The sequence below is a fragment of the Homarus americanus genome, unplaced genomic scaffold (assembly GCF_018991925.1).
Source record: "Homarus americanus isolate GMGI-L3 unplaced genomic scaffold, GMGI_Hamer_2.0 scaffold39155, whole genome shotgun sequence".
NCBI classification, from domain to species: Eukaryota; Metazoa; Arthropoda; class Malacostraca; order Decapoda; family Nephropidae; genus Homarus; species Homarus americanus.
Genome location: NW_024737042.1, coordinates 5,978,303 through 6,005,350, shown reverse-complemented (window position 1 = coordinate 6,005,350; position 27,048 = coordinate 5,978,303). Strand labels below are relative to the sequence as shown.

Below are 27,048 nucleotides of genomic sequence, written 5' to 3'. Positions count from 1 at the left end.
CGCTTACAATGACCATGGCAACCCTCCCTGTTTGTGTGATGGCTGACATTACTCCTCGAGTCTATTGACAATACTGAAAGTAAGCCCTTGAATATTTGGTAAGGTTACTTCTATGTCTTAAGAGTCCATCTAAATTGACCAGTGCAGTGACATGTAGACACTATTTCATTTCAATACCAACACAAGTTTTTGGTGTGAATTGTTATGTGAATTAATACCAATGTGATATTTTCAGTAATCAATAGTGTGTTGAACAATTTTGTGCTTTAAAAAATATGTAAAAAAAAATTGATCTTTTGTATGAGTTCACTGAGAAAAATTACTTGATACAGTATTGTGTTTGGGCATGTTGATGTTTGTATTCATGTACTCTGGTGGCTCGAATTCAGAACGCTGGTTTGAAACCGCATGCGAGTTTAAACCAAGGATCGAGCGAAGATTGACGAATGTTGGTAATCAGAACGCTGACTTGAGCCAACACAAAGATTCAAACTGGGTTTGAGATCGGATTTGTCGATCCTTGTGTTAATCCAGCCTGGAGGCAGGTTTAGTGGTCGATCTGTCATTCAAGATAGCAAGTGAACATGAAGTTTGACAAAGCGCGCTTTTCGGTGATATCGTCAAATTGGAAACTTTGCAGAGAGAAGACTGATGGTAGATAGGCAGAATCCTATAAATTTTTACGATGACACACAATTCAGACAACGATATAGATTCAGCAAGGGAGATTTCCTGATATTTTCCGTGATATGGAGCATCTACTTGACAGACCTGTTGGCTATGGTTCACCTCTACCTCCCATTCATCAGCTGATGATCACTTTGAGATTCTTCACAATGAATAGTTTCCAGGTCAGAAAGATACTGGTTACTGAATGAGTTATGGTAACGTGTTACAACACTTTCGTGTTTAGGGTCCATGGAGATCAAGGGGGTAAATGTAAAGTACACTGATGCTTCTTTATTTTGAGTGTTTTTCTTTAGGAAAAATATTTTGATGTATTTTCAATATACTGTACTGTAATTGAATAAATGCCGGGTGCATTTTGATTTTAATGTATTAATAAAGGAAAATCTTTTCTGAACATTACTAATCAGTGGGACTGTGGGGTTAAAAGAACAGAAAGAAACCTAACCTAACAAAACTCAGCCAGGTTACTTCGCCCTGCATTGATTCATCTCGCTTTGGTTAAGAATACTGACACCTGCACCGGATTATATCTACAAATTGCATGTAATTATTCTTCCTCTATGAATTTCTTTGTTATCATATAACAACACAACACGTTCTAACACAGTACAGTACCACAAATCATCATAATTCGATTGTAATTATAATAAAAAAGTAACTTATGATGTGCAAAGAGAGATTTCTCCTCCTCCGTATAACCTCGAGTCATAGTTGCCTCCATAAACTTGTAAACATTACTCTCGATGGTGGTTGGCTGTCGTAATGGTGTAGATGAAAGGAGATTGGCTGGAATTCCAGTGTTCGAATCCTTGCTCGTAACTGAAGAAAATGCAACAGATTACCGATCTGGGGTTCAAGCTGATGTTCTGAATATGGGTAATCCACTGCAGGAAATCTTGGATTGAGAAATCCTGATTAGCATGCCTGAGCCGAGTTCAAATCCCAGGCTCAAACCACTGTTCTGAATTTGAGCCTAAGGCTGCACATAATTAAACCCCAACAGATAAAAACCTGACAGTAAGCATTTTGTCTACCAATATATAGTGTTTAGATTTATATAATGGGTTTGTAACGAAAACAGCAATTCATAAAATTTATTCACAGGTTTTTTATATACTGTAATGGGCTTAGAGAAAATATAACTGAAATTTGTGCTCATTGTGTTGTTAGGCATCCTCCTGTAAACATTACCACCAACATTTTTTATGGATTTCACCCACAAAATCTTTGTGTTACATTGGCATCTTTATGCCAGGCTAGTGAAAAGAAAGAAGTGCAAATATAAACCCCCATAATCAAAATAAGCTGAATTCCCATATACTGTACTGTACATTGTAGAGTACAGGTGTACAATATTAATTACCATATAAGATGTGCATTTTGATAGTCAGAACTGAGGGAAAAACTTAACCTTCCCATTAAAGGAATCCTCCCAATACTGGACAGGGCTTGCACAAATTAATTCCATATTTGGATGGCTTACTGTACAACAAAGACTGCAATGAAACTTATTACAGATAGGACAAGTTGCATTAGCATACATAAATGCAGGCCAAGTCTGTAGAGCAGCTGGTTGGGCCAGTCACCTAACCTGGTTGTCACTGACTCCTTGCCTCCTAACTTAAAACTCATAAATTATGTTCACACTGAGCACTGATAAGTCATTAAAAAACCCAAGCAAAATCATGCGGACTGAAACAATTTCATAAAGAAGATACACATAACTAAACTACAGCAACTGTATGTGGTTCCAGGCCTAAGTGATAGAAAGTCATAACCAAAATTTACTCAATGTTTTATCTACAGTGCTACAACAGTAGATCATGCAAAACATTACCAAAACCTAATGTATTGAAGAATTCTTGACCAAAGTTATGTTTAATGTAAAAATATACTTAAATTTACTAAACAAAATGTCTCTTACTATTTGTGTTATCCTCAGAGTTCTATTAATATACAGTAATGTATACAGTACAGTAGTACCCCGATTTACATTGAACTCACAGGGTACCGCGGAAAGTGAAAACCGCGTAAAGTGAACAACAGAACATATGGGATTAATTCCAATAGACTGGCCCGACCCCCAAACTCCATTTTTTCAGACACAATACCTATGTTGTAGTAAAAATAACATCTAAATTTTATGATGGTATGCTCACACAATTAATAATTAAGAGAAATACAGTCGCCAGGTTTATGTCCATTCAAATAATGGACTCAAATCCACCCCCCCCCCTCTTCCCAGCTCACTAGCTCCTACCTCTCTGCGAAACAATTGGGTGAAAACACTACATTTTAACATTTAGTAATAAATAATACCTCAGACTAAAGTTAGGATAATATAATTGACATTTCTGGATTCCTTGCAGGTCAGGGAATATTTTGAATGTAAACTTCATATATTTTGCACAAAAGATAAAATATTTGCTTTGTGTAAACCAAATTATTACATTAGATCTAAAATTTGTATGTCTAATGCAAAATCCATGATGTTTATATTCAAAATGATCATCATATTGTAAGAATTCCAGCAATGTAAATTATATTCTGGCCGGGTAATTTGTATGAATTTTATGAGCTAAAACATATATCTGCAGTAAATAAACAAAGAAATATTCTTCAAGGACACTATCTGTCAATCAAAATACTCCGCCCTAGCTGGGTCGGTCCCTCCCTCCTTCCCTCCCTCCCTACCCCCCACCCCCCCTCCCTACCAGAGAAGCTTTGGGGGGTAAATAGTATTGTAGTGGACGTCTCCCCTACAACTGCGTAGCCACGCCACCACCTGCTATCACATTCCAACGTGCCGTTGCCTAGCAACGAAACTATTCACCGGCGACTTCTCGGGTTTTCCCAACATGACTCATAGCGGCTGCTGGGTATATAAGCTCTGTCTCTCCACTGAGATTCATTCTGACCATTCTTCTTGAACAAGCAACACCTCCTCCTCCGCCGCTGCCTGGCTGCCCCTAGCATCTCCTCGCCTGCCTGGCGGTCCTCACTCCCGCCAGCGAGCATGGCGACCCACCAGCTGTCCTCTGAGCCTCCTCACCAACCAACTCTCATTCTGCACCTCCAGCACCAGACTGTCTATCATATATCTCATAATATACAAGAAAACCACATTAAAGTTTCCTTCCATCCTGAGTGCTAGACAACATTAATATCTCGATACCCCTACAATGGTGACTCCCGGAAATTAGCACTCACACAGGATGGAGGAGACGCTGATCACGCTCCCAGTCTTCAAGCAGACACCGGCTCCTCTTCCTGCCTCACGCACCACATTCTGACGACCCCAGCACACCCATCCTGCCTCAGACGCCGACCCCGGCCCAGCAGTTCCTGCCGTGAGGGAAGCACACAACATCCATCGCCTCCACACCCCCTCTTTTCTCCCTCAGGTACTCCCTGCTAATGTCCTGCACCCTGCTGCTGTCGTGGACCCAGCTGCTGTCACGAGCCCTAATCCGCTTCTGCTGACGCAGCCCCTGCTCCTGACCCAGGCCCACACACACCCCAGCAGGCGCATCTGACGACCCTGTACCTGTCGTGAGGGAAGCACAACATCATCGCCTCCACACACCCTTTTTCTCCCTTCTCCCACAGATAGTGTGTATCTAGACAGTTGTATTTCAGCGATCGGCTCATCACGCCATCGCCGTTGTCTCACATGAGGCATGCACCGCCCGGTCTGCCTCACATGTGCTAAGCAACTCTACAATCAACAAGTCTCCTACACCGCCTGGAGGGAAGGGGGAGTATTGTAGTGGACGTCTCCCCTACAACTGCGTAGCCACGCCACCACCTGCTATCACATTCCAACGTGCCGTTGCCTAGCAACGAAACTATTCACTGACGACTTCTCGGGTTTTCCCAACATGACTCATAGCGGCTGCTGGGTATATAAGCTCTGTCTCTCCATTGAGATTCATTCTGACCATTCTTCTTGAACAAGCAACACCTCCTCCTCCGCCGCTGCCTGGCTGCCCCTAGCATCTCCTCGCCTGCCTGGCGGTCCTCACTCCCGCCAGCGAGCATGGCGACCCACCAGCTGTCCTCTGAGCCTCCTCACCAACCAACTCTCATTCTGCACCTCCAGCACCAGACTGTCTATCATATATCTCATAATATACAAGAAAACCACATTAGAGTTTCCTTCCATCCTGAGTGCTAGACAACATTAATATCTCGATACCCCTACAGTATATTTACATTTTTAGTAATAAATAATAACTCAGACTAAAGTTAGGATAATATAATTGACATTTCTGGATTCCTTGCAGGTCAGGGAATAATTTGAATGTAAACTTCATATATTCTGCACAAAGGATAAAATATTTGCTTTGTGTAAACCAAATTATTACATAAGATCAAAAATTTGTATGTCTAATGCAAAATCCATGATGTTTATATTCAAAATGATCATCATATTGTAAGAATTCCAGCATTGGAAATTATATTCTGGCTGGGTAATTTGTATGAATTTTATGAGCTAAATAAAAAAAAAATAAAAAAAAATTATACTTCACCGCGTATATGAGTAGATGCACCACGGAAAGTGAAAGTCCGGTTCTGGCAAGGTACCGCGTAAATGAGAAATCGCGGAAAGTGAAGCCGTGTAAAGCAGAGTAATACTGTATATGTAATTTATGATATGTTTTTACTTGTAGTGTACATTATTATACTATATGTGTGAGGAATTTCCAATAAAACCAGTCTATCAAACTAAAATAGGGAAGATTATTTTATAGTGTACAGTCAACCCTCACTTTACGCGGTCCCACATTCCGCGTTTCCACGTTTACGCGGTACCCTACCAGAACCCGGGATGCTCACATTCCACGGTGCGTGCGTGTACCCCTTTACACTGGTGAAGTATAATTTTTTTATTTAGCTCATAAAATTCATACAAATTATCCGGCCAGAATATAATTTACATTGCTGGAATTCTTACAATTTGATGATCATTTTGAATATAAGCATCATAGATTTTGCATTAGACATACATATTTTAGATCTAATGCAAGTATTTTGTTTACTCAGAGCACATATGCTATCTTTTGTGCAAAATATATGATGTGCATATTCAAAATATTCCTGGTCTTGCAAGGAATCCAGCAATGTCAATTATATTATCCTAACTTTAGTCTGAGGTATTATTTATTTCTAAAAGTTAAAATCTAGTTTTTTCACCCAACATTTCTCTGGTAGGGAGGGAAGGTGGGGGGTGGGGGGGGGGAGGGTTGGGACCGACCGACCATCTGGCTCGGTTGGAAGAGGGGGGGAGGCAAGGTGGGGTACTTTGATTGACAGATAGTGTCGTGAAGAATATTTTTTTTTTTATTAACTGAAGATATTTGTTTTAGCTCATAAAATTCATACAAATTACCCGGCCAGAATATAATTTACATTGCTGGAATTCTTACAATTTGATGATCATTTTGAATATAAACATCATAGATTTTGCATTAGACATACAAATTTTAGATCTAATGTAAGTATTTTGTTTACTCTGAGTAAATATGTTATCTTTTGTGCAAAATATATGACATTTATATTCAAAATATTCCTGGTCTTACAAGGAATCCAGCAATGTCAATTATATTATCCTAACTTTAGTTTGAGGTATTATTTATTACTATACCTTAGAATCTAGTGGTTCCCCCAAAAATTTCTCAGAGAGGGAAGAGCCAGCGAGTGTAGTGTGAGAAGAGGGGGAAGGAGTTGAGTCCATTATTTGAATGGACATTAACTTGGCGACTGTATTTCTCTATTTTTCTTAAGTATTAATTGTGTGCATGTACCATCATAAAATTAAGATGTTATTTTTACTAGAACATAGGTATTGTGTCGGAAAAAGTGGAGTTTGGGGTCAGCCGGTCTCTATTTCAATTAATCCCATATGTTATGTTGTTCACTTTACGCGTTTCTCACTTTACGCGGTACCCTGTGGGTTGAATTAACCGTGTAAAGTGAGGGTTGACTGTATTTTGTTTTGTTTTTAAATTAAAGGTACAGTTTGCAGAAATGGGTGAAAGACATCTAAGTTGAAGTTCTTAACTTTTTCCCCCATTGTCAATTAAATTTGTACTTTGCAGATTTGTGATTCACAAGGATTTCCAAGAATGTAAATCCCACAAACAGCAAGGCACTGCTGTGTTGATACCTTAAATGCCTCATACAGAATCAGGGAGCACACTCATGCAATCCAATACAATACTTAAGCCAGGCCCTCACATATGCTGTTTACATGGTCATAATTATGAGAATAAGAAAAATTTTACATACCATCAACTACCACACGTTCCTCTTGGAAAGTATGTTTGCCAGAATTCAACAGTTTATCCTTCAGTGCTGGATAACACGTCACACGTTTACCTTCACCAATGCCATGAGCAGTTAATGCAAGAGCTGGGGCTGAAAAGAAAAGGGGCTAAAATATATGTTGATCTTATAATAATATAGATTTTGATGTAGTTTATGTTATTCATTTATCAAAATCTTCCCCTACAACCAGAGTCAATGTTCCACACCCATATAATAGTGCCAACCCAATGATTACCCCATAAATCATCACATTTGTCTTCTTTAATAAGCATCCGTTCTCTCTCTCCCAAAATGTTTTAAAAACCTTTGTACGTACTTTCTTTCCCTACAGTACTTTGAGATTCACCACTACAGTACTTATTTCAACTGGTGACATGCCTGACCAAATATCTGAAACATTACATTTCCTTCAATCAAGCTAACAAACATTTCTCCCTGTATCCTGTATCTGTTTTTTTCATCACTTTTATTCACACTCCCTATTAACATTCTCCTAGTACTGTACACACAACTTCAAATGCATTCATTAATATGTTCCCACCTTTTTCTGAATCGCCCACTAGAGCAGTGTTACCCGAGAACAGCAACTATCTCACAATTCACTTGCATTGAATGATAATGGTCACAATGCACAGCCATGCTGTAAAGCTTTAAGAGGGAAAAACAATTTCTTCTTCCCCAAAAAAATCTTAATCTAGGCATTTTTCCTATAAAAACTCCAGACAGCATTTAACAACTTCACAGTACGGTAATGCAATTTTCCCAATATTTCCCCTATAACTTACTGTACCAATTAAATCTTTTTCCATAGCCACAAATGTTCATTCATTTACTTTGAGATATATATATATATATATATATATATATATATATATATATATATATATATATATATATATATATATATATATATATATATATATATATATATATATATATATATATATATATATATATATATATATATATATATATATATATATATATATATATATATATATATATATATATATATATATATATATATATATATATATATATATATATATATAATACTAGTGCTGTCTCCACTAGCTTAAAACCATCTAGCTGACACTAACTCAAGGATTACAGCATTATTACCTTTACAGGTAATACATAGAGTACTCACTGGAAAAAAGTAAGTCTACTAAGTACAGTACTGTACTGTATAAACTATCACAGGACAACTCCAGGAGGGCACATTGCACACGCACAAAGTAAAAGGACAACAGACTACGAACCTGAATTGAGCAGGTCAAGCTAGAGATCAGAGAAGTAGAAAGGCAGTGCACACTCCTATGGGCACCACCTTAAGTCTTTCCTCTGTAGCTATACTGGCCTTTTCCAGACAAAAATCTAGTACTCATCCCAATCTGCAGTGTACCATTGCCCTAAACAGTGGACCACTTCTAATAAACAAGTCTGAATTCTCCATTAATTGCAAAAGTTTTGCAGTCTTCAAGTGTCAGCTTTGCCAGAAGCAAACAGGGATCACCTGTAACCCTAAGCAAGAGCAATTGTGGATGCACAGACATTCACATCTCTGTATAATGTTTGGTTTTAAACACTACCAACTGCCAAACTGAATAATGGACAAGTTGTCATTCTTGTCATTATTAACCCAAATGTAGCTTAAGTAAGCTGTTAACCCAGTGGAAAAGTAATAGGCTACATATCAACCGAAGAAGGCTCCAGCAAAGGAAAGACCACAATGGGGAAAAAAAATGCAAAACATTTCAAAATTAAAACCCCACCAAAAAAGGGGGCCATAGATGTTACTTTAAAAGATTACATAAAGCCACCTTCACATACACTCTTTAACCCCTTCACTACAGAGATGCCATTTTTAATACAGTAATGTATTTCGCTAACACCAGACGATTCTATTCAGCAGAGGGGACCCTGTACACAAGTGGTTAATTAGGATTTCCATTGTTAATTGTTGGTAAAATAAAATACAGTATCAGGAAAGCTGTGGTTTATGACTTCATACGGGGGTAAATGAAGGAATTATATAATTTTACACAAATCATAGCACTAAAATCTTTCTGTTGAAGGTTTTGTCTTCTACTACAAAGGAATTTCACTGCTATGGGGGTAAGAGTACATCAATGGATTCCAAACTGGGTGGTATTACCACTAATGGAACAATGGCAGCTTTGATTTGTGATGGAAAGGTCAGAAATTCATCTATTCATGAATTTTTAAAATGTACCTACAACTTATCATAATACTGCACACTATTTTCCCTTCAGTTTCTTATGAGGTTTTCTGTTGTATTTTCAATGTGAATTTCTCAAACTTTATTTACTGTCTCATAAATTTAAGACTGACCAGGTTGTGAGTACAGGTACAGTACTGTAATATGAACCCAAGATAATCCTGGAGCAGGTGGCTAACACGAGAACGCATTGTTTAATTTCGTTCATATTTTACTCGGATGTTCTTTGGATGATAGCAATAAAAATGATATGACAATGGACAGAACCTAATATAACCCAACAAAAGAAACCTACCTAACTTCCTAGCCAGGAGCCTGTATATTCCCTTTATGTTTGCCCTTAGGACAATTATTTCTTTTACCTGTATTGTATATGTGTATGTAGACACACACACACACAAACACATGCTATAAGAACAACCCAGTCACAACCATTATAAAAATTATCAACAACTCGTAATCAACCAGTGTATGTATTCACTCCCAACCAATCTTACCTCTTTGCACTGTCACTATGTTGAAATGTGCTGTAATATAACCTTCTCCCCACTTACTTATTATACAGTGCTATAGTACTGTATATCATATTTCTATCGCTTATGTTATTTTCAATCAAGTGGCCCATTCCCCCAATTAACTGTACTGTATATATATTTACAGCCTTCCGGCTGCCATACTCTTTCAATAAACCGTTAATTATTATTATTATTATTATTATTATTTAAATGCATACAATAATAATGGGGAAATCCTCTCACAAATAATGTAATGAGAAACACAACAACAAAATGTATGTAAATCGATGTAGGACCTTTAATGCTAGACGCGATTGTATTTTTGAAAACTCAATTTCCACCGAGTTGGAGGTACAGCCAGGGTCACAGGCCTATAACCACACAATCACTGCCACATGACAAAGCTTTTATTTTATTTTATTTTTTTAAGGTGTTGTGGTCACGGCTGTGATAAAGGCCAACCCGGGAGTGTAGTACTGTGATTTTAGGTAAACCAGTTCATAGTGTCATCAGTGACCGCAGAAGAGACTGTAAATAACTTAAAGTGAATACATATTGGCAATCAAGCTGGTAAGGACTACTGCCAGTCTATTCGTGTCATAGGTGCCACAGAGACTTTAAATTATATTTTGTTTGTGTGCTTTCTCAAGGACTGAAACTGTGTTTATAATACACCACTCACAGGGAGATACAGTGTACACAGTGATAGTTCATAGTGTCATCAGTGACCGCGGAAGTTGCAAATAACTTAAAGTGAGCGCTCACTAGCAAGCAAGCTGGAAAGGCACCGTGCCAGCTGAAACCAAGTCGTGTCATGGGTGCTCTATGTTTGTCTTTGGTACCCCCAAAAATGTTCTACACTACTGAGGGTATACACAAACACTTGTTATCTTGAAAATAGGTTCTTATTCTCGTACGGGAGATGAATATAGATGGACAAAGAAACTCGCTTCCACACCATAAGGACTGGTGATCTCCACTCTCTGTATCACTGCACGCTGGCATGTACAGATGCCAGCATTCACAAGCTGAATACATAAAATGTAAATATGATAATTCACATACATAACATGGTGCATAATAAATGGAAATATTACATAGGATTAATACATGTTCTGTAATACCTTACTATACATAATTAATAGAGTAATATAAGAATACACAGCTTAAGGTACTACTTCGTGTCCATATTATACAGGTGCCACAGAGACTTTAAATTTTATTTTGTTTGTGTGCTTTCTCAAGGACTGAAACTGTGCCTACAATACACCATTCACAGGGAGATACAGTGTACGCAGTCGCAGACGACAACTCTATAGGCAACAGAGAGTAGCTAAGTACTTTTTCTCTCTTTACCTCAATAAATAGGTGTAGATCTATACACAGACTGCACTTCCACAACAACAACAACCATGAGTTTGAAATGTGATTACTGCAGGGAGACGTCCGATATAGAGGATACAGGCCTGACTAATGCACAGTTTAGGAAGTTACTAACTGCCGTAAAGCATAATGGCTGTTGCTGGTATTGCCCTGGCTGCATAGTCAAGGTGAATGAAGCAATTGCAAGCCATAAGGGAACGAGTTCTCTAGGGACGAAAATAGATGAAGATGGAGCCCTGCTGGTTGACAAACTGGAGCAAGTTGGGAAAGAGATCCTTGCTAAGACTGAGGAAGTAGCTGAGAGAATGGAGTTGATTGCTAAGAGGAGTTATGCTGACGTATTAGGAGGGCCACGGGAGGGGGCGGAGAGTAATGCAGGATCAGTACAGGTTCTACAACAGCTCGGGACTTTGAAGAAGTGTGTCGAAGAAATGAAAATTAACGGACCTACTGTTAGGGGAGAGGAGGAACACCAGGAACGGCTCCAGCGCAGGAACAATGTAATAGTTTTTGGAGTCCCAGAGAACCAGGCGGAGGGAACTGTGAGTAAGGAAACACACGATAAGGTGCTGTTTCAAAATATTTGCACAGAGGTTCTGAAGAGTCCATCAACCCCTCAGGATGTGAGGAGGCTGGGACAAAAGCAGGGGGCTAAGCCTCGCCCCCTCAGGATCACACTAGTGAGTGAAGAGGAGAAATGGCAGGTTATTCGGCAGGCAAAAAACTTAGCAAGGAGCGAGGCATTTCGGGATGTATTCATTCACCCAGACCGCATGGTAATGCAGAGGGAACAGCACAAGAAGCTCCTGCAGGACTTGAAGCAGAAGAGGGAAGAGTCGAGGAGGAACGGGGACAGGTGTACATGGGTTATACTCAGGGGGAGGGTAGTGGAAATAAGTGTGCCGACACAGGGCCAGGGGGCAGCAGTGCACCCTCCACCCACTCAACCCCCCACCCGGGAGGCGGCACCAGCTCAGCCTACCGGACAGGAGGGGGCGAGCGCCGTGTAAACAATGACATTTCTGACCACACCCTGCAAAATACTGTGTACTTAGCAAATGCTGCAGCTTCTGAGAATGGGGGGGGAGCGGGTTTATTACTAAGAGCAGAGACGTTACCGAGAACAAATTCTGGTTTGAACGTCATGTACACTAATACTGACACATTCCTTGATAAGAGAGAGGAGTTTGAAACACTACTAAGAGTACACCAACCAGATATTGTAGGAGTTGTAGAACTGTTGTACAAGAACAGGAGAATCGACCCAGAGGAATGTGAGTTCAGTATTGCTGGATATGACTCATTTACGAACCTATCTCAAGAAACTTGCAAAAGGGGTGTGGTTATCTACGCTAGGCAAGACCTTAGAGCCAGCCAGGATGTTTTTGAAGAGTCCAAGTGGTGTAAAATTAAATTAAAGGGAGGGGACTTACTTATCGTCGGGTGTATCTACAGATCCCCAAACTGTGGCCCACTAAATAAAAGGAACTTAAGAACCTTAATAAACAATGCGGTGATGCTCAACCCTAGCCACCTCCTTATCATGGGGGACTTTAACTATGGCAACATCAACTGGAGAAACGAGTCCTCCCCAAATGACTTGAATAACCCTGCTACTCTTTTCGTAGAAACTCTTGAGAGATAATTTTCTGTTCCAACATGTTAGAGGCCCAACACATTACAGAGGGGAGCAAACACCCAAGCCAATTGACCTCATCATAACAAACGAGGAGGGTATGGTGGCCAAACTGGAACACCTTGCCCCAGTTGGCACCAGTCACAATACAGTGTTGTCATTCAGATTTAACTGTTACCTAGTTCAAGATAAGGCCAGGCCAAGGTGCAAATATTACAAGGGAAATTACAATGGGATGAGGGAAGAGATGAGGGGTATCAACTGGCCTGACTTATTAAGGTACAAGAACGCAGACACTACGCTGAAAATCATAACTAGTAAAATGACCCATTTGATCGATAAATATATACCCAGGACCAAACCCAGTGCTTCTAGGAATACGAGGGGATCACTACACATGAACCATGCGGCGGTCGACAAAATTAAGAAGAAAACCCAGAAATTCAATACGTGGGTTGGGTCAAACGATGAGCAAGACAGGAGGATGTATGCAAGAGCCAGAAAACAAGCAAAGATAGAGTGTAGGAGGGCTGAAAAGGAGTTCCAGAGGTTGGTTGCAAGTGAGGTCAAGTGAAACCCAAAGGCGTTTTACCGCTATGCAAAGTCGAAATTGAAAACGCGAGTAGGAGTATCAGACCTGAGGCTGGTGGATGGTAGTTACGCAGATTCTGACCAGGATAAAGCTGAGGCATTGAACAGCTTCCTTTCCTCAGTGTTCACAAGAGAGGATGCAACTAACCTTCCTGCGTTTGAGGACAGACGATTCGACACAGCACTGACCCACATTGTGTTCACAGAAGAGGGTATTAGAAATAAACTGTCCAGGCTAAAGGTCCATAAGAGTCCCGGCCCGGACATGGTGCATCTTAGAGTGCTAAGAGAGTTGTGCAACGAGCTTGCAGAGCCCCTGAATATCCTGTTTTGTAAATGCCTGGATGAACAAATGGTCCCCAGTGAATGGGAAGTGGCTTATGTGAGTCCTATCTTCAAGAAGGGCGATCGTCACTCCATGAACAACTATAGACCGGTGAGCCTGACCAGCATAATATGTAAAGTACTTGAGAGTATTATCAAAGATGCCGCAATGAAACATCTAATACGAAACAACCTTGTAAAAGATTGCCAACATGGTTTTATGCCGGGGTGCTCTTGCTTAACACAATTGCTCAATGTATTGGATATTTGGACCCATATTCTGGAACGGGGTGGTAATATCGACAATATTTACCTAGATTTTGCCAAGGCTTTCGACAGTGTACGCCACAAAAGGCTGAAAATCAAACTGGAAGGGTACGGAATTCGGGGAAATGTCCTAGCGTGGATAGAAGACTTTCTACATGACCACAAGCAGTGTGTGGTGATTAATGGCACGAAATCGTCATCTGTACCTGTAACAAGTGGGGTACCACAGGGCAGTGTATTGGGCCCGCTGTTGTTTGTTTGTTTGTTTCATAAATGACATGCCTGACGTTGTACACTCCTCCATACAAATGTTTGCCGATGACGCCAAGTTATTTCGGGAAATTAAAAACCAAGCGGACTGTGAAGAGCTGCAGAAGGACCTCTGTGGGCTCCAGGAATGGTCGAAGAAATGGCTGCTGAGATTCAATGTCACGAAGTGTAAGAGGATGCACCTGGGGCGTACCAACGGTGAGGAGGCGTATCATATGTCCCAACGGGATGGAGAAACTGCACTAGTTGAGACTGTGTGTGAGAAGGACCTAGGTGTATATGTTGACAATGAGCTGAAGTTCTCGGGCCATTGTGAGAAGAAGGTAAATCAGGCAAATAAATTATTGGGTCTTATAAGAAGGTCGTTCAGATATCTAGACGGTCCGTCCCTCGTAACGATCTTCAGGAGTGAAGTGCTTCCCCATCTGGAGTACTGTCACCCCATCTGGTCCCCGAGATATGCTAGGGACTGTCAGTTGGTTGAAAATGTTCAAAGGAGGGCCACCAGACTGGTGCCTGCACCTCAGCTACCCTGAGAGATTGGAGCGCCTGAACTTGCCTAGCTTATACTACAGACGGGCAAGGGGAGACCTAGTTGAGGTGTATAAGTATCTCAGGGGGCACTACTCAGTTGAGTGTCCTTACTTGGAGCTGGCGGACGCTAGCCCCACAAGGGGTCACAGCTCAAGATTGAAGAAGCCGCAAGTCCAGAAAACCGTGAGGGCAAACTTTTTCGGAGTGAGGGTTGTAAACTCTTGGAACAATCTACCGGAGAGTGTTGTGACGGCACCGAGTGTGAGCTCTTTCAAAACAAGACTTGACCAACACTGGAGCGGGTTCAGGTACATTCAGGAGCCGGTGCACGCCCAGTATTTGCCAACAGTGCGTGACAGAGACGTGACCGATTGCCCGGGCGGCTAGCGAGCCGATCTTTTGGTGAAGAAGATAAATGAAAAGAGACGTGTCCGATCGCCCAAGCGGCTAACAAGCCGATCAGTGGTGAAGAGGATAAAAGTAAAAAAGTAAAAAATAAAAAATGCGAGTCTACCCTCAGGTCAACTCCGTGCTTTGTTATTAGAGTCGAGTTGGTCGAGTTGCCATACCGCCAGCACCAGCTGGGTTGATACATACAGTAGATCAAGCTTATAGAATTTCTTTCGTAGTCATCTAGCCAATCCAACATGAAGGATGTCAGTAATTATGGTGTAATACTGCATACCTTTTCACTATGTATGTAGGATGGTGTGCGCATGTAAATGAGTAAAAAAAATGAAGGTTACGCATATCTACCAAAAAATACGAGTTGAAAAAAAAACATGACTCCTCACAGCTTGGCCAGGACAGTAGTCTGGTGGTTACAATGATGAGCTAACCTAGCTACAATGACATGATTAATCACTGTTAAGCACTATATCGGTAAACGTGATTAATAACAGTAAATCAGGTGAAAATTGCCGGGAGTGAGGAGTTACAACTGCAGACGATGTGCTAACCAGCAGTCACTCCTTTCATCCGCTCCCGTTGTCAGGCATAAGTATGGGAGACATACATGACCTCCTTTTCTCTCTTCACTTGTTTGGGTGCCTTCCTACAGCTGGGTGAAGGTGGTTGAGGGCGTTTGGGAACTATCACAAGGACGAGGAGCACAGTTGTTACGAGAGTAGAGTAGCACACGCACGAGACGGACAAGTGTTTATCCCGAAAAAGCGCGTGGGCCAGCCTCCCGGGACAAGACACACACCTTGAGGGATGCCACAAAACTCGAGCGTTCCCCGTACCGGCCGCGAAAATGCCAGCAACTATAAAACTACCCACAGATATTCTTGGGTATATCCAGGGTGTCATCCACGAATAATAGAGGACCGCGATATAAAACACTGTGAATTATCCGGGCATGCTGTATTGCTAATGATATAATCTGACAAATTGACAACGAACTCACCAGCACAAATTGCACCAATCACTCTGCCAGCTTTTTCTTGTTCAGCCAAAATGGACTTCACAGCAGAGCTCTGTTGATAAATTAATGAACCTGATATTACTGTGATTGCCTTCATTCATATACCAGTACCCCAACTTCCTTTAACTCTTAAACTTCCATTTAAAATTCTATAAAGAGAATAATGTCTGCAAATAAATGAAACAGCACTGGTACAGAGACCACCCTGTCTCTTACTTCTGTCATGCTGTTGATCTGAAAATATTAGGGCCCATGGTTTTATATAAGATATTATTTAATAAAGACTATTTAAGCACTCCTCAAATCTGAGAGCAATACAGTACAGTACAGTACACTAATGGACAGTTTCCTAAAGGGCAAGTACTGTATTGGAGTTGAAGTGAACTGGATTATTTTACAAATAAATAAGGAAAATTAAGCAAAGTTTCTTTAAGTATTTCTGGCAAATTTAGTTATTGTTATGTGTGATTTTGATATTATAAGAATCTTGTACTTTTTTAATGCGAATATGGAAAGAGCTACAAGGATGTTTCTCATGACAATTGATGGAAAGTTTTCTTGCTTGCTTTGCTATTAGAAGTCATAACCTTTGTAATGTTTAAATCACCAAATGATACCAAACACCCTAAAAGATTCTCGAGACAAAAAAATAATAGGTGGTCCCAGGGTTACGAACGGGTTCCGTTCCTGAGGACGTTCTTAAATCGTAACACATGCGATGTGCACATCATACTTACAGAACAATGTTTAAAATCCCACTATATCATAGCTTAAATCCTTATATACAGTACATTTAAAATCATTTAATTTAAGACAAAGAAGAAATAGAATGGCAAAATACAGTAAATGAAAGTAAAAAATAAGTCATCAGGTAAATAAAATACTGAAATTTCAAGTTTAACCCAGTTCGTAAGTCGGGGACCCCCTGTACTGTACAGTACTGTATGTTCATACGTAACACACACACACACACACACTAACAAATATTTTGTGTCAGTGCTTTCATATGTAAGGATATTTCCCCTTGCTATCTTTTGAGATGGAGAGTAAATTATTCCTGATATATTATAGTGTTCTCATTTCTATTTGCATATAATTTTACAAAGACAATACATGATAAAAATTATTCAACAGTGGTAAGATTGTTACCCCTACCTGTGCCAAACTTTCAGATCCCTTTAGACCCCCTGGGAGAACTACAGCATCATATGGGCCTTTAGTTACAGCATCATCAAGGGAAGCATCTGGCTGGATCACAACATCTCTGCTGCAGCATACAGGAGCAGCACCAGTCAACCCTGCCACTGTTACAGTAACCTGGAAAGTTAATTAGCTGTTTTTAGTTGTGCCAACAAGAGCAACTCTAAAAGACCACTTAGTCTCTGAAGGAGTTTTTTGGGGTAAAATTTTCCTTACAATCCATAATCGCTTTGATAATTAAAATAAGGTTAATATAGACAACTTCACTTATGACATGTTATTTGTTTTGATGTTTATATTCTTAATATATTTTCATCAGTGAAATCTGATATGATTATCAACTTTTTGGAAATTGCTTCGCTTGGTAGATAATTAGGCGTCTTAGGCACGCACCACTTTATCTGGCACGCACTACTTTGTCTGGCGCACACTAGTAATTTGTCTGGCGCACACTACTAATTTGTCTGGCACACACCACTACTTTGTCTGGCGCACACCACTACTTTGTCTGGCACACACCACTACTTTGTCTGGCACACACCACTAATTTGTCTGGCACACACCACTACTTTGTCTGGCGCACACAACTACTTTGTTTGGCGCACACAACTACTTTGTCTGGCGCACACTACTACTGTACTTTGTCTGGCGCACACCTATTACTTTGTCTGGCACACACCACTACTTTGTCTGGCACACACCACTACTTTGTCTGGCACACACCACTAATTTGTCTGGCACACACCACTACTTTGTCTGGCGCTTGCACTACTGCTATACTTTGTCTGGCACACACCACTACTTGATCTGGCACACAACTACTTTGTCTGGTACACTACTACTGTGCTTTGTCTGAGCACACCACTACAGTACTGTCTGCTATACACTACTACTTTGTCTGGCGCACACTACTACTTTGTCTGGGCGCACACAACTACTTTGTCTGGTAGCACACTACTACTGTCTAGCGCACACTACTACTTTGTCTGGCACACACCACTACTTTGTCTGGCACACACCACTACTTTGTCTGGAGCACACTACTACTTTGTCTGGCACACACACTACTTTGTCTGGCACACACCACTACTTTGTCTAGCGCACACTACTACTTTGTCTGGCACACACCACTACTTTGTCTGGCACACCCTCTTTGTCTAGGCGCACACTACTACTTTGTCTGGCACACACACCACTTACTTTGTCTGGCACACACCACTACTTTGTCTAGCGCACACTACTCTTGTGGCACACACCACTACTTTGTCTGTAGCACACTACTACTTTGTCTGGCGCACACTATTACTTTGTCTGGCACACACCACTACTTTGTCTGGCACACACCACTACTTTGTCTGGCACACACCACTAATTTGTCTGGCACACACCACTACTTTGTCTGGCACACACCACTACTTTGTTTGGCGACACAACTTACTTTGTTTAGGAGCACCTGACTACTTTGTCTGGAGCACACTACTACAGTACTTTGTCTGGCCACACCACTACTTTTCTGGGCGACACCACTACTTTGTCTGGCGACACCTCTACTTGTCTGGGCGCACACCACTACTTTGTCTGGCACACACCACTACTTTGTCTGGCACACAACTCGTCTGCACACACACAACTACTTTGTCTGGAGCACACCACTACTTTGTCTGGCGCACACCACTACTTTGTCTGGGCGCACCACTACTTTGTCGCGCACACCACTACTTTGTCTGGCACACACCACTACTTTGTCTGGACGCACACAACTACTTTGTCTGGCGCACCACTACTGTCTGGCCCACCACTACTTTGTCTGGCGCACACCACTACTTTGTCTGGCACACACCACTACTTTGTCTGCACACCACTACTTTGTCTGGCACACACCACTACTTTGTCTGGCAGCACACCACTACTGTCTGGCGCACACCACTACTTTGTCTGGCACACACCACTACTTTGTCTGGCCACACAACTACTTTGTCTGCACCACTACTTTGTCTGGCACACACCACTACTTTGTCTGATGCACCAACTACTTTGTCTGGCACACACCACTACTTTGTCTGCCACACCACTACTGTCTGGCACACACCACTACTTTGTCTGACCCTTACAACTACTTTGTCTGGCACACACCACTACTTTGTCTGGCCTTACTAACTACTTGTCTGGGCGCACACTACTACTTTGTCTGGCACACACTACTACTTTGTCTGGACGCACACTACTACTTTGTCTGGCACACACCACTAATTTGTCTGGCACACACCACTACTTTGTCTGGGCACCACTACTTTGTCTGCACTACTACTTTGTCTGGCACACACCACTAATTTGTCTGGCACACACCACTACTTTGTCTGGCACACACCACTATTTGTCTGGCACACAACTACTTTGTCTGGCACACACCACTACTTTGTCTGGCCTTCACAACTACTTTATCTGGCACACACCACTACTTTGTCTGGCACACACCACTACTTTGTCTGCGCACACAACTACTTTGTCTGGCACACACCACTACTTTGTCTGGCACACAACTACTTTGTCTGCTACACCACCTACTTTGTCTGGCACACACCACTACTTTGTCTGGCCTTGCTACTTTGTCTGGCACACACCTACTTTGTCTGGCCAGCACAACTACTTTGTCTGGCACACACCACTACTTTGTCTGGCACACACCACTTTGTCTGGCACACACACTACTTTGTCTGGCACACCACAACTACTTTGTCTGGCACACACAACTACTTTGTCTGGCACACACAACTACTTTGTCTGGCACACACCACTACTTTGTCTGGCACACACCACTACTTTGTCTGGCACACACAACTACTTTGTCTGGCCACACACCACTACTTTGTCTGGCACCACTAATTTGTCTGGCCACACACCACTACTTTGTCTGCACACACCACTACTTTGTCTGGCACACACCACTACTCTTTGTCTGGCACACACCACTACTTTGTTCCACACACCACTACTTTTTGTTCAGACAATTACCATTTTGTCTGGCACACCACTACTTTGTCTGGCACACACCACTACTTTGTCTGGCACACACCACTACTTTGTCTGGCACACACTCACTACTTTGTCTGGCACACACCACTACTTTGTCTGGCACACACTACTACTTTGTCTGGCACACACCACTAATTTGTCTGGCACACACCACTACTTTGTCTGGCACACACTAATTACTTTGTCTGGCACACACCACTACTTTGTCTGGACGACACAACTACTTTGTCTGGCACACACCACTACTTTGTCTGACGACACTACTACTTTGTCTGGCACACACCACTACTTTGTCTGGCAATACCACTACTTTGTCTGGCACACAACTACTTTGTCTACACACTACTATTTTGTCTGGCACACACCACTACTTTGTCTGGCGACACTACTACTTTGTCTTCGCATACCACTACTGTACTTTTGTCTGGCGCACACTACTACTGTGTACTTTGTCTGGCGGACACTACTACTTTTGTCTGGCACACACCACTACTTTGTCTGGCACACACCACTACTTTGTCTGGCGCACACCACTACTTTGTCTGGACACACACCACTACTTTGTCTGGCACACACCACTACTTTGTCTGGCGACACTACTACTTTGTCTGGCGACACTACTACTGTACTTTGTTCAAGACACTACTACTTTGTCTGGCACACACAACTATCTTTGTCTGGCTTATTACACTACTTTGGTTCGGCACACACCACTACTTTTGTCTGGCACACACCACTACTTTGTCTCACACACACCACTACTTTGTCTTTGGCGACACTACTACTTTGTCTGGCGACACTAATATTGCATTTTGTCTGGCGACACCACTACTTTGTCTGGCGACACCACTACTCTTTGTCTGGCACACACCACTACTTTGTCTGACGTGACACAACTACTTTGTCTGGCACACACCACTACTTTGTCTGGCACACACCACTACTTTTTGTCTGGCACACACAACTACCTTTGTCTGGTGCACACTACTACTTTGTCTGGCGACACTACTACTTTGTCTGACGACACTACTACTTTGTTCGGCGACACTACTACTGTACTTTGTCTGGCGACACTACTGCTGTCTGGCGCACACAACTTTACTTTGTCTGGCGACACTACTACTTTGTCTGGCTGACACTACTACTTTGTCTGGCGACACTACTATTTTGTCTGGCACACAAACTACTTTGTTCTGATACTCACTACTTTTGTCTACACTACTACTTTGTTCCTGCACACTGAGGTAAAAATTTACCTATTATTTTATTATGATTGTTATTCATTTGTATTGATTATTATTATTTTATTATTTTATACTTTTGTCCCCCAGGTTTTGACGAGGTCATTATAAATGACCTGAGTCTGGACATAATACCATAAAAAAAAATAAATAAATAAATAAAATAAAATAAAGATACTGTAAATATACAGTACTAGAAAATCTCCCTAAACTACAACACCAAATTATGCCTTAGCACAACAATATTTTTTACTTAATATACTGTATAGAAGTCACCAACACCTTATATATCGAGTCTTATATAGGAGAAAGAGAAAAGGTAAATTTATTATAATAGCCAGGTTTTGATATTTCCACAAAAATTAAGCTTTCCCTATGATTCTTGTTGTGATTTGAACACATCTGACCTTCGTTTCTGGTGCTAACTGCCCGTTTTCGAGTTAAGCCCCCTCTCCCATGACAGGGATGAGGGAAGGACTTAACCTAACCATAAAAACCATGAAAACCTGACCTCAGACCCCCCCCTCAATGTTGATCACGTTCTTACTTTAGAGGCTGGCGTTGATATCATCATGTGACACATCTGGCTGTGAGAGTGGCCTGTAGCCTGATGCTATATCTCCATTATTTCTCATCAACACAGAAAGTGTCATAGAAGAAATTATTTATTTTTGTTAGGTAATGTGGCTGCAAACTATAAATTAATGTGGCTGCAAACTATAAATTATCAGAATTCAAAACCATTATCCTAAATTGACCAAGAAAAAATTTAAATCATTTATTCTACGTACAGTATAGTGTTTCCATCGGAAATTAATATTTTATAGTATTTTAACCAATAAATTACCATTAATAGTAGCTGAAGTACAGGAAAAATGTGGGGTAAAATACTTAAAAGAAAAACCAAACAAACCTTTGAAAACATTACCTAACGTTTCCTAACTTGTAAAAATGTTAAGAATCGCTGTAGTTTATGGATCCCTCCTCATCTGGACACCAAAAACAACACCAACATATACTAAAAACTGAAAACATGAATATGGTAAACTTTTTATAGTTTTAGGATTTTTAAAGATTAGGAAACATTAGGTCAGGTTTTCATAATTTTGTTTTTTTTTATTTTATTTTTTATTTTGTATTTACCCCACATTTTTCCTCTACTTCAGAGCCCTGCCCACTTTGACCAAGTAATATTGTTGGTAATTTTTGGGGTTAAAATACTCAAAAAATATAAATTCTTGAAGGAATCGCTATAGAATAATGTTTTTTTCTTTCCCTAAAAATGACTTGATTTATATAAGTAGGTTTTGGCAACTTCTAAATACTGTAACTACTTATTTTTCTTCTATGATGTTTCCCTTGCAAATGACCTAATTTAACCCAGGGGTTCCACCCCCTGGACCCCCCTGGCATATACTGTATAAGTCATTTGCGAAGTAAACGTCATAGCAGAAAAGTGTCTTAGAATTGTCTAAACTATTGATTGCAACCATAAAATTCAAAAAATTTAATACCAGGTGACTTATGCAATAATACCTCGTCCAAGTTGTTTGCAAGAGAAACGTCTTAGAATTGTCTAAACTATCGGGAAAACACGTTAATAATTATCAATGCAATTATGGACTGAAAAGAATATATCTTTGGTAAATATTCGTCCTTTGGCTGTCCTCAGGCTTTTATACAAGAATAGGGTTTTTGGTATATATTTTATGGAGTGTTTTACTCAAACCTGATTGCCATTTTGGTGCAAATTAGCCGTTTCTGTTACAAATGAAAATGTAATATTTAAAAAAATGCTAATTTGCATCAGAAATAAAGATCAGATTTGAGTAAAGCACACCATAATACACCAAAAAGCCTATATTTTTACAAGTAGACAACCAATGAACCTCTAGGTTAGATTACGTTACGTTGTTGATTTGTTAGGATATGTTAGCTTTGGTGCTTTTTGGTTGTTGAGCAATGTGTTTTTCCCATGTTAAAATCCATGGTTGTCCACTTTTAAAAATTTAACCTTATTTTTTGTATAAAAACTTGGACAGCCAATGGACGAATACTGTATTAACCATTTTTTTTATATTCTGTGTCTGTAATATTGAAAATTGGGTTAATATATAGGACTAACCCACGGACGAGTTACTGTATTTGTATTACTGTTTATTTTCTTACTTTATTTTCATTGGTGAGTTCTGATATGGTAATCATTTTTTGTGCAAATGTTTTGATTTGTAGATAATTAGGCACCTAGGCATGCACTAATTTGTCTGCCTGGTATTGAGGCCGCCGCCTCCGCTTCGTTTCTGGGTTCGCGGCAGTTTCATTTTCAGCCTGACGTAGAAGGTTGTCGCTAGTCTAATATGCACGTAATTTGCGAATTTAGGGATAAAGACGAGACCCTTCAATTGTTCAAAGACCACGGCATTGTTCCTTTAAATAAAGACTGTCCACACTGTGGGAATTCCTGTGCTTTCAGATCAGAAAGAAATTTGTTCAACACTTCCTCAACACCGTGGCTCGACGTTTCCCACTATCACAATAAATCACTCCGGAGCCTGGGCTGCATAAGCCCCAATGCGGCCGTATCAACACACATCCAGTAAATGCCTCAAATTTCACCATATCACAAGTAAGTTCTTTCTGTTTAATATACCGGGGAAGTTAGGTAGGTTTGTTTGGTTTGGTTGGTATCTGTTCTTCATACCCACAAATGTTAAGTAGCATTTATCTAAAAAAATATCCATTTTTAACATATTTCCACACACTACAACAGTGTCCACTATAATATAACAATGAAAATCCAACGTTTTTATAATTGTTTTCAATCAATTTCGCTCGTGGGTTAGTCCAATATAATTACCTGGGTTGGTTTTTCATACCTATAAATGGGGAGGTGGAAGTGCAAATTTACCAAAACCGTACGGTAGGTAAACCAATCACACATATGACCTAGAAGTATATGCCAAATATCGCCAAGTGTTCTGGGAACTTTGTTCCCAACTGTACATAATAAACTTGCAACTTGCATGGCGAAGTTAAAATGGCCGGCCTAACCCAGTACTCACTCCGCCCTCCCAGTGTGTCAATGGTGATGACAGCTTCCATTTCCTCAGCCCCCTCAGCCAGGAGCACGATAGCAGTCTTGCTCGCCATATTTTATCTTATATTTCTTACGATAAAGATTGCTAAGAGACAAGTTAAGAAGACACCTCGTCACCTTCAGCTGCAAACTGCTAAGCTGACTCAAGTACGCAGTGTTGCCAGGTCTACTCGGCCAAATTTCCCTAGCAAAGCCCTCAATTTTTTTCTTTTTTGACCTGAAATTTCTCTAGGTCGCCTATTCCCAGTCCCCAAGAAAGGCAGCGACAAATTAAGGTGGATTTTGGAACTTTCAATCCCAAACAAATTTATTCCCAAAAGAAGTTTCAAGACGCTCACTTACGACCATCTGAGGCATCTAATTCCGCCCAATGCTTGAATCTCAAAAGTGGATCTCGAAGATGCCTATTATCACGTTCCTGTTGCTCCCAGGTACAGAAAATTTCTGGTGTTCAAAGTACGGGAATTAAGTTATCAATTCACAGTGATGCCATTCGGTCTGACAATTGCACCATAAGTCTTTACAAAACTGGCAAATATTCCCAGAAAGATCCTTGCAAAGAAGGGCATAAGAACCTTTGCTTATCTAGACGATTGGCTGATAATGGGGAACTCTTTCGAAGATTGTCAAAGGGCGACCCAACGTACACTAGTACTATTTCAAAACCTTGGTTTAAAGATAAACAAGGTAAAATAAAATTTAATACCATATCAAAAGTTAGATTGGTTAGGCTGTGGGAACGTTATGTTTGGGTTCACACTGAGGATGGGATGGAGAAAGGAAACTCACAATGTGCTCTGTATACATGTTGTATTGGATGTACAGTGCAGCTTGGTGCTGGGAAGGCAGCATGGTTACAAGCGTTGAGTAGAGAAAGCTGGTTGGTGAGGGTGCTCAGAGGAGGACAGCTTGTGGGTCGCCATGCTCGCCGGCGGGAGAGAGGACCGCCAGGCAGGCGGAAGAGGAGGAGGTGTTGCTTGTTGTAGGTCGAAAGAGAGAGGTAGGTCACCACGAGGTCAGGTCTTATATAGCGGAGGTAGGCGTGGCTTAATAGTTGACCTCCGTCATGTAAGGCGGCGCTGGTTGACCTAGACCACAAGGCATACACTGGGTAATTCGCGGGGTCGGCTACTCAGCGACAAGCGTTTAGGGGAGAGAAATTCACTACAAGGCCTTCACTGGGATACAAATCAGCAGTCAGTCAGTTTACCAGGAACAAAAGTAACAGATTTGATAAACAAAGTAGAAGCCTTTTGTGTAAAGCACAAGGTTTCTTGGCACGATTGGGAAAAACTTCTGGGTCTGTTGAACTACAGACGGGCAAGGGGTGACCTAATTGAGGTGTATAAGCATCTCAAGGGGCACTACTCTGTCGAGTGTCCTTACTTGGAGCTGGTGGACGCTAGAGTGGCGTATTTTATGTCGTCCGTGGGGGTATCCATGAGTTTCTGATCGCGTCTGAAGTTATATCATTTGTTGCCCCGACATCAGAGAATCTGATGTTTATAGTTTAATTAGTGTCAGTTGTCTATTTGAGAAAGTCATTAATCTCCTGAACTATTCTGTCAACTGGTATAATCTCCAAGATCTAGCGCCTCCCCGTGACGAGCTCCTTGTTTCGTCTCAGGCCTGAGCTTGCAGAATTAATGTTATCGACGTGTATATTCCACCTTTTCCTGGCAAGCTCAACCTCTGATTAGATTATATGAATAGACATATAGGAAATTACCGACTCAAGAACACCGGAGTTCATAACTAAGTATACAGTGATCCAAAATGATAGAGAAGTTTTGTTGTTGGTAAGATCGACCCTTCTGGTATGAATACGGAGGCCCAAGCTGCCCCGCGAGTGCACGTATATACCTCGACACGAGGGAGAATCACGCATTCGTGACTGCCTCAACGTCTCTCCAGGTATGTTAACGTGTTCCCGCCGCCTATTAATTCAGTTTAACTTAGTCAATTTGGTGAATATCAGTGCTCATGTGTTAACATAGTGAATTCTGTGCCAATTAAGTCGAGTAACGTAGAGATTTAGATATTGTCTGAACCGTTGCCAGGCGTAGGCTATGTTTTGTATAGTTGAAGTTAGACCTTTAGGCATTCGTGACTTCCTCAACGTCTCTCCAGTGTGTTGAGCTGAATACTCATCGGCTAACGTGTGGCGGTAACCGGGTTGGACGATGCCGTAATTCGACAGGACTGAACTGGGAAGTCCGTTTCCTGCAAATCAGGCGCCCACGCCCGGAGCGTGTGTCGGTCTACAACC

At 41.0% G+C, this 27,048-nt stretch overlaps 1 protein-coding gene across 1 annotated transcript in view; it reads right to left on the bottom strand.

Moving 5' to 3' along the window:
- The window catches only part of LOC121872626 (Parkinson disease protein 7-like), a 29,375-nt gene extending 4,430 nt beyond the window's left edge, over nucleotides 1–24,945 (bottom strand). The window contains exons 1-5 of the mRNA XM_042375540.1: nucleotides 24,745–24,945; nucleotides 19,965–19,972; nucleotides 17,364–17,525; nucleotides 16,191–16,260; nucleotides 6,982–7,110 (exon numbers count right to left, since the gene is read on the bottom strand). Coding sequence (XP_042231474.1) covers nucleotides 6,982–7,110; nucleotides 16,191–16,260; nucleotides 17,364–17,525; nucleotides 19,965–19,972; nucleotides 24,745–24,832 — 457 coding nt within the window. The 5' untranslated portion in view covers nucleotides 24,833–24,945. The remainder of the gene's footprint in view (nucleotides 1–6,981; nucleotides 7,111–16,190; nucleotides 16,261–17,363; nucleotides 17,526–19,964; nucleotides 19,973–24,744) is intronic.
- Between the last annotated feature and the right edge of the window lie 2,103 nt (nucleotides 24,946–27,048).